Below are 9,621 nucleotides of genomic sequence, written 5' to 3' on the forward strand. Positions count from 1 at the left end.
AAGACAACGATTATTTGTATTTCTTTTTTTGTTCCTCATTCTTCATGCCTACAAGTTTTGATTTGTTTGTCTGAGGTGTAACGGCCCTAGCCCTGAAATCACTACTGCTACTCTGACTCCTTCACTCTCTTCCTATCCTATCCAACTCTGACTGGGCTTGTAGGCATATCATAGCTCTAGGTAATAATGGTAGCCAGCCGTGTGGTTGGTTTACTTGTTGTGTTGATTGGTTAATCATCAGTCTGGTGTGATAGCGAGGGACTACAGTGTTTATTCGCCCCACTGGTTAATCCAGACAAAAGGGTAATTGTGCCTATGGTCAATTAGTGTGTGTGTGGATGATAATCACAGCTTTGCACTAATTGGTACATTGAGTGACCGTTGTTATTGGCTAATTACCACTATAGTGTAGCCTGGGCCTCTGCAGTGGTTAATGTCACCTGTGGTTAAATTGTCACTGGTTTATCGGGTCATGGGGTTGATATGGATTTGTGGGGAAATTATGCTGATGGCTATGTTTATCTGTAGGGATAGCGCTGCTGTGTAGGTATGGATATCAGCTATATATGGGAGTCATCAATGGGCTAGCGTTAGCGCTGCTGTGTGGGTATGGATATCAGCTAACTAACTAACCATTTCACATCGTTTACACCAGCCTAATCTCGGGAGTTGATAGGCTTGAAGTCATAAACAGCATTGCGAAAAGCTGCTGGAAAAACGCACGAAAGTGCTCCTTGAATGAATGCTTACGAGCCTGCTGGTGCCTACCATCGCTCAGTCAGACTGCTATATCAAATCATAGACTTAATTATAACATAATAACTCACAGAAATACGAGCCTTGGGTGATTAATATGGTTGAATCCGGAAACTATCATTTCGAAAACAAAACTCTTTCAGTGAAATACGGAACCGTTACGTATTTTATCTAACGGATGGCATCCCTAAGTCTAAATATTGCTGTTACATTGCACAACCTTCAATGTTATGTCATAATTACGTAAAATTCTGGCAAATTAGTTCGCAATGAGCCAGGCATCCCAAACTGTTGCATATACCCTGACTCTGCATGCAATGAACGCAAGAGAAGTGACACAATTTCACCTGGTTAATATAACCTTTCTTCTAGCTAAATATGCAGGTTTAAAAAATATATACTTCTGTGTATTGATTTTAAGAAAGGCATTCATGTTTATGGTTAGGTACACGTTGGAGCAACGACAGTCCTTTTTCGCGAATGCGCACCGCATCGATTATATGCAGGACACGCTAGATAAACTAGTAATATCATCAACCATGTGTTGACAGTTATAACTAGTGATTATGATTGATTTATTGTTTTTTATAAGATAAGTTTAATGCTAGCTAGCAATTTACCTTGGCTTTTTTTCCACATTCTGCTACATTACAGCCTTATTCTAAAATCACAACAAAAAATTATCCCTCATCAATCTAACCACAATACCCCATAATGACAAGCAAAAACATATATTTTTATTTTAGGAAATGTTAAAAAAAAATATATATATATATATATATATATATATATATATATATAAAAAAAAACTGATATCAATTTTACAAAAGTATTCAGCCCCTTTACTCAGTACTTTGTTGAAGCACCTTTGGCAGCGATTACAACCTTGATTCTTCTTGGGTATGATGCTACAAGCTTGGCACATCTGTATTTGAGGACTCTTCCATTCTTCTCTGCAGAGCCTCTCAAACTCTGTCAGGTTGGATGGAGAGCATTGCTGCACAGCTATTTTCAGGTCTCTCCAGAGATGTTCGATCGGGTTCAAGTCCGGGCTCTGGCCGGGCCACTCAAGGACATTAAGAGACTTGTCCTGAAGCCACTCGTGCGTTGTTTTGGCTTTGTGCTTATGGTCGTTGTCCTGTTGGAAGGTGAACCTTCGCCCCAGTCTGAGGTCCTGAGCGCTCTGGAGCAGGTTTTTATTAAGGATCTCTCTGTACTGTGCTCTGTTCATCTTTCCCTTGATCCCGACTAGTCTTCCATTCCCTGCCGCTGAAAAACATCCCCACAGCATGATGCTGCCACCACCATCCTTCACCATAGGGATGGTGCCAGGTTTCCTCTAGACGTCACGCTTGACATTCAGGTGAAAGAGTTCAATCTTGGTTTCATCAGACTAGAGAATCTTGTTTCTCATGGTCTGAGAGTCCTTTGATGCATTTTGGCAAACTTCAGGCGGGCTGTCACGTTCCTTTTCTGAGGAGTGGCTTCCATCTGGACACTCTACCATCAAGGCCTGATTGGTGGAGTGCTGCAGAGATAGTTGTCCTTCTGGAAGGTTCTCCCGTCTCCACAGAGAAAGTCTAGAACTCAGAGTGACCATCGGGTTATTGTTCACCTCCCTGACCAAGGCCCTTCTCCCCCGATTGTTCAGTTTGGCCGGGCGGCCAGCTCTAGGAAGCGTTTTAGTGGTTCCAAACTTCTTCAATTTAAGAATGATGGAGGCCACTTTGTTCTTGGGGACCTTCAATGCTGCATAAATGTTTTGATACCCTTCCCCAGATATGTGCTTCGACATAATCCTGTCTTGGAGCTCTACAGACAATTCCTTCAACCTCATCGCTTGGTTTTCGCTCTGACATGCACTGTCAACTGTGGGACCTTATATAGACAGGTGTGCACCTTTGCAAATTATGTACAATTAATTGAATTTACTGCAGGTGGACTCCAATCAAGTTGTAGAAATATCTCAAGAATGATCCATCAAAAGAGGATGCACCTGAGCTAAATTTTGATTTTAAATACAGTACCAGTCAAAAGATTAGAAACACCTACTCATTCAAGGGTTTTTCTTTGTTTTTACTGTTTTCTACATTGTACAATAATAGTGAAGACATCAAAACTATGAAATAATGCAAATGGAACCAAAAAAAGAGTTAAACAATTCAAAATATATTTTAGATTCTTAAAAGTAGCCACCCTTTGTCTTGATGACAGTTTTGCACAGTCTTAGCATTCTCTCAACCAGCTTTACCTGGAATGATTTTCCGTCTTGAAGGAGTTCGCACATATGCTGTGCACTTGTTGGCTGCTTCTCCTTCACTCTGCGATCCAACTCATCCCAAACGATCTCAATTGAGTTGAGGTCAGATGATTGTAGAGGCCAGGTCATCTGATGCAGCATTCCATCACTCTCCTTCTTGGTCAAATAGCCCTGACTCAGCCTGGAGGTGTGCTGGGCCATTGTCCTGTTGAAAAACAAATGATAGTCCTACTTAGCACAAACTAAAAGGAGGGATGGCGTATCACTGCAGAATGATGTGGTAGCCATGCTGGTTAAGTGTGCCTTGAATTCAAAATAAATCACTGACAGTGTCACCAGCAAAGCACCCCTACACCATCACACCTCCTCCTCCATGCTTCACGGTAGGAACTACTTATGCGGAGATCATCTGCTCACCTACTCTGCGTCTCACAAAGACACGGCGGTTGGAACCAAAAATCTCAAATTTGATCTCATCAGACCAAAAGACAGATTTCCACTGGTCTAATGTCCATTGCTTGTGTTTCTTGGACCAAGCAAGTCTCTTCTTATTATTGTTGTCCTTTAGTAGTGGTTTCTTTGCAGCAATTCGACCATGAAGGCCTGATTCACGCAGTCTCCTCTGAACATTTGATGTTGAGATGTGTCTGTCACTTGAACTCTGTGAAGCATTTATTTGGGCTGCAATCTGAGGTGCAGTTAACTCGAATGAACATCCTCTGCAGCAGAGGGAACTCTGTCTTCCTTTCCTGTGGTGGCCCTCATGAGAGCCAGTTTCATCATAGCGCTTGATGGTTTTTGCACCTGCACTTGAAGAAACTTTCAAAGTTCTTGAAATGTTCTGTATTGACTAACCTTCATATCTTAAAGTATTGATGGACTGTCGTTTCTCTTTGCTTATTTGAGCTGTTCTTGCCATAATATGGACTTGTTATTTTACCAAATAGTGTTATCTTCTCTATACCACCCCTACCTTGTCACAACAATTTCTGTTTTAATTTAACTAGGCAAGTCTGTTCAGAACAAATTCTTATTTACAATGACAGCCTACCCCGGCAAGCTGGGCCAATTGCGCTCCACCCTATAGGACTCCCATTCACGGCTGGATGTGATACAGCCTGGATTCGAACCTGGGACTGTAGTGACGCCTCTTGCACTGAAATGCAGTGCCTTAGACCGCTGCGCCACTCAGGAGCCCTTTATAACACAACTGATGGTCTCAAATGCATTAAGAAGGAAAGATATTCCACAAATGAACTTTTAATAAGGCACAATTGAAATGCATTCCAGGTGACTACCTCATGAAGTTGGTTGAGAGAATGCCAAGAATGTGCAAAGCTGTCATCAAGGCAAAGGGTGGCTTCTTTGAAGATCTCAAATATAACATATATTTGTTTAACACTTTTTTGCTTCCTACATGATTCCCTATTGTATTATTATTTCTTAGTTTTTATGTCTTCACTATTATTCTACAATGTGGAAAATAGTAAAAATAAAGAAAATCCCTGGAATGAGTAGGTGTGTCCAAACTTTTGACTTGTACTGTATGTAAATAAGGTATCTGTTTTTTATTTTGAATAAATGTAGAAAATTTGTCTAAAAAGCTGTTTTGGCTTTGTCATTATGAGGTATTGAGTGTAGATTGATAACAAACAAAACATATTTTATCCATTTTAGAATAAAGCTGTAACGTAAGAAAATGTGGAAAAAGGGAAGGGGTCTGTATACTTTCCGAATACACTGTAGATAAGCTACATGGGAGTCATCAATGGGGCTAGCGTTAGCGCTGCTGTGTGGATATGGATATAGATAGATATGCTAAGCTACATGGGAGTCATCAATGGGGCTAGCGTTAGCGCTGCTGTGTGGATATGGATATAGATAGATATGCTAAGCTACATGGGAGTCATCAATGGGGCTAGCGTTAGCGCTGCTGTGTGGATATGAATATAGATAGATATGCTAAGCTACATGGGAGTCATCAATGGGGCTAGCGTTAGCGCTGCTGTGTGGATATGGATATAGATAGATATGCTAAGCTACATGGACGTTGTGAACTCTCCTGCACAGGGTCACAGTGACCTCCATTTTGATCAACATTTGATACTTTTGCTCGTGAGGGTTTGGAATGTTTTGCTTACTTACTGCTTATCAGCCAAGCAGGAAATGAAAGGATTGCCATTGAAAACAAGCAGAATTATGCCCTTCTTTACTTTGACTGCTACCCATGAAACAAATGGATTCATTTTCTTGATAACATTTTCCCCTCTAGGAAGGAAAAGCTGCACATTTCAAGGCCATAATGACCAGATCCTGTTATGGAATATATTTATTGTTAGCGAAGAGGAAGATAATTGCTCTTTGGGAAAAATCAGATGCTAAAGAACAGGAACCCGAGCGAGTACTATTGTGGAAGAACTGCTCCATTCATTTGAAAAACATTTGGTTTGTGTTTGAACTTCCCCTCTGGCACAGTTTTGTTATTCAAAAGAAAATAAATGGGTCTAAACCAGGGAAGTGGGGAGACAACATCCTGTAGTTTTCATTCTGTGACCACCATGCCATCTTTAAGTGATGTTTTAATTTGAATGAATCTTCATATCATCTTGATTTTTTTTGGGTTGTCGCTTGTCCTTACTTGCCGTCAGCTTCATATGCTCTTCTTGCCCCCTTTTCCAGTAGTAGAAGTTATGAGGGATCACATGTTTCTTTTTTTTTCTTTTTTAAGTGACAAAGATCTGACATTTGACTTGTTTCCACGGATACAGGCCATTGTGGATACGGTTGACAACCTCCTGAGGCCGGAAGCCCTGAAGTCCTGGGAAGACATGAATTCCACGGAGCAAACGCACGCCGCCACCATGTTACTGGATACCCTGGAGGAAGGCGCCTTCATCCTTGCCGACAACCTGATTGAACCCGCTGTAGTCAAAGTGCCTGCAGACAACATAAGTATGTTTGTTTTTTCTACCCCCCCCTGCCCATCACTCATAAAAGGAAAAACTAGACAGACACGTCTGCCAGTTACAATCCACAGTTTTAATGATTATTTTCCTTTGTATTATCTCCCCCTGTCTTGGAAGAAAATGACTTTGACCTCAGTACTAAAATTGCCTTTTTTTTTCTACAGTTTGTTATGTTCAAGGAAGTGGAAGTTAACATTCACAACCATTCTGTAGAAACATACTTCTGCTAGGCCCCAGGGCTTCTTTTCCATGGGCTTATTCATTCTAGACAAGAACCTGGACAGCTATTCCTCCAGGAGAGAGGCAAAGTGGTTTTTAGAAAGACCAAATTTAGTTGAAGTCACAGTAGGAGGTTTGATGTCTCGCTCAGCGCCAGGCAAGCTAATATGTTCTCACAGGCAGTTTATTAGCAATGTGATCTCATTCATTTAAGTCAGCTTTGTGCAGTGAACTGTCATTTTCCCTACACAAGCCTCTTTGTTGCTATGGTTATGAGTTCCCCGCTGCCTTTTTCTTGCATAGTTAAGTAGGGGCATTGAATTTGTTCTGCAAGATGAACTGTCTGGTCCTCTCATGGAAAAATCAATTGAATCATTTGATACACTACATGACCAAAAGTATGTGGACACCTGCACGTCGAGCATCTCATTCCAAAAATCATGAGCAGTCGGCGTTCCAATTCATCCAAAAGGTGTTCGATGGGGTTGAGGTCAGGGCTCTGTGCAAGCCAGTCAAGTTTTTCCACACTGATCTCGGCAAACCATTTCTGTATGGACCTCGCATTGTGCACGGAGGCATTGTTATGCTGAAACAGGAAAGGGCCTTCCCCAAACTGTTGCCACAATGTTTGAAGCACAGAATTGTCTAGAATGTCATTGTGTTTTGTAAAATTAAGATTTCCCTTCACTGGAACTAAAGGGCCTAGCCTGAACCATGAAAAACAACCCCAGACCATTTTTCCTCATCCACTAAACTTTAAAGTTGGCGCTATGCATTGGGGCAAGTAGTGTTCTCCTGTAATCTCCTGTAAACACAGATTTGTCCGTCGGACTGCCAGATGGTGAAGCGTGATTAATCACTCTAGAGAACGCATTTCCACTGCTCCAGTCCAAAGGCGGCGAGCTTTACACCACTCCGATGCTTGGCATCGCGCATGGTGATGTTAGGCTTGTGTGCGGCTGCTCGGCCATCGAAACCCATTTTATGAAGCTCACGACTAACAGTTCTTGTGCTGACGTCACTTCCAGAGGACGTTTGGAACTTGGTAGTGAGTGTCGCAGACCATGTTTACGTGCTACACACTTCAGCACTCGGCGGTCCCGCTCTGTGAGCTTGTGTGGCCTACCATTTCGCGGCTGAGCCGTTGTTGCACATAGGCATTTCCACTTCACAATAACAGCACTTACAGTGGACCGTGGCAGCTCTAGCAGGGCAGAAATTTGACAAACTGACTTGTTGGAAAGGTGGCATCCTATGACGGTGCCACGTTGCAAGTCACTGAGCTCTTCAGTAAGGCCTTTCTACTGCCAATGTTTGTCTATGGAGCTAGCATGGCTGTGTGTTCGATTTTATAAAGCTGTCAGCAATGGGTGTGGCTGAAATAGCCGACTCCACTAATTTGAAGGGGGTGTCCACATACTTTGTATATATAGTGCATTCTATACGGTAGCTATGTCCTCTAACCCTGCCTTAACCCTTTGTCGGTAAATGGTAATTACAAGCGGATAACAAAAACCAGATGTACTGCAGCCAGCTAATGCAAAATGTAATCGTTTGCCTATACACGCCATGTATAGTTAATCGTTGCAAACAGGCTCTGTTTATGTGCTTTTAGCACACAGGGCCTCAACAACAGATTTAAAATATATATATATATTTCTACTAGTAGTAATATAGCTAGTAGAACTATCCCAATCTCTGACAATGCTATGTGAGGACTGAGGCCCCGGGACAGTCTTCTCTGCAGCTCGCCTGATGAGCAGCAGGAGAGAAGCCCAAAAGGATCCCTACTCCTAATTAACATAGTTTCCTGATTCAGGCTGAAACACAAATGGCACCTTGAGGCGAACATCAAGGGCAGGAGGAGAGAAAAGGGAGGGGTAAGTGGTGGGGGGGGGGCGTTTAGGATAGAGGGAAAGAGAGAAAGAAGGAAGGAAGCGAAGGAAAGGAGAAAAAATGTCAGAGGGAGAACAATTTCTCATCTCTGAGTGTCAAAAGCGATCTGTGGTGAGGAAGTTGAGGCTGGTTCTGACAGGAGGGAGTGTGCTGATACGTGCGTCCTCCTGACCCCTCCGTAATTCCAAACATCAAAGAGAGAGAGAGAGAGAGCCATCCGGCAGCTGGCACAGCACAGCAGAGAGGAGAGCGAGAGAGAGAGGGAGCGAGAGAGAGGGCAAGGGGTTTGCTGCAGGAATCTAGCAGGCTTTCCAGAGATTTGCTCGCTGGCGAGGCCAGAGTTATCTGAACCCACAGGGGGAAGAAAAAGCCCAATGATATTTTTTATCTTCTGAATATTTGACATTCATGCTTCAGCAGGTTGGGTGGTGCTGTGCTCTCTCTCTCTCTCTCTCTCTCTCCCTCTCCATCTCTCCATAAGGAGCTCTCTCCCTCCCCATCTCTCCATAAGGAGCTCTCTCCCTCCCCATCTCTCCATAAGGAGCTCTGTAGGCCAGGGTTACGGGGAGCAGCTCAGATCCTTTTTTTTTTTTTACAGTAAATAGTGCCGGATGGGATATTGACAATGAGATTGGATTCTCTAGCTGGAACACTTGATCTGGTTCCTCCCTTCTTTCACACTTCCCAACCTTTATATCGACGCTCTATTAAACACTGCGCGTTGCTATTGAAACGTGACCTGTCAGTAATATATACCTCTACCGTTCCCTTCCTCCCCTCTCCTCCTCTTCCCCCTCTCTCCTCCTCTTCCTCCCCTCTCCTCCTCTTCCCCCTCTCTCCGTCTCCTCCTGCTCCTCTCCCGCCGCTACCTCCCCCTCTCCTCCTCTTCCCCCTCTCTCCGTCTCCTCCTGCTCCTCTCCCGCCGCTACCTCCCCCTCTCCTCCTCTTCCCCCTCTCTCCGTCTCCTCCTGCTCCTCTCCCGCCGCTACCTCCCCCTCTCCTCCTCTTCCCCCTCTCTCCGTCTCCTCCTGCTCCTCTCCCGCCGCTACCTCCCCCTCTCCTCCTCTTCCCCCTCTCTCCGTCTCCTCCTGCTCCTCTCCCGCCGCTACCTCCCCCTCTCCTCGTCCTCTTTTAGTGCTGGATGTGTATGTGCTCAGTACTGATGGCCAGATGCAGGACTTCAGGTTCCCCCAGACCAGCAAGGGTGGAGCCTCCATTCAGCTGTCTGCAAACACAGTCAAAGTCAACAGTAAAAACGGTAACAAGAGGGGAGGGGGTGTATGAATAAAAATGAATGAATGTGATCACGCTGAAGGAGCATTGCACTGTGACAGTGGCCGAAGTATAGAAATTAGAAGCAATTTTATACATTCACAATGCCACCATAAATCTTATTCTAATGTGTATTTTTCCCCCCAGGTGTGGCCAAGCTGGTTTTTGTCCTCTATAAGCACCTGGGCCGGTTCCTCAGTACAGAGAACGCCACTCTCCGAGGAGGAGGAGGACGTAACCTTTCAGACCTGA

The 9,621-nt window shown here is 43.9% G+C and overlaps 1 protein-coding gene across 1 annotated transcript in view; it reads left to right on the top strand.

Annotated features, from left to right (window-relative positions):
- The window catches only part of LOC109872072 (adhesion G protein-coupled receptor L2-like), a 111,606-nt gene that overhangs the window by 77,175 nt on the left and 24,810 nt on the right, over positions 1-9,621 (top strand). Inside the window, 3 exon segments of the mRNA XM_031806820.1 lie at positions 5,785-5,968; positions 9,233-9,355; positions 9,517-9,621. The exon segment at positions 9,517-9,621 is cut by the window's right edge and continues 95 nt beyond it. Of these exon segments, the coding sequence (XP_031662680.1) occupies positions 5,785-5,968; positions 9,233-9,355; positions 9,517-9,621 (412 nt within the window).

This window comes from Oncorhynchus kisutch, linkage group LG27 (genome assembly GCF_002021735.2).
Source record: "Oncorhynchus kisutch isolate 150728-3 linkage group LG27, Okis_V2, whole genome shotgun sequence".
Lineage (NCBI taxonomy): Eukaryota > Metazoa > Chordata > Actinopteri > Salmoniformes > Salmonidae > Oncorhynchus > Oncorhynchus kisutch.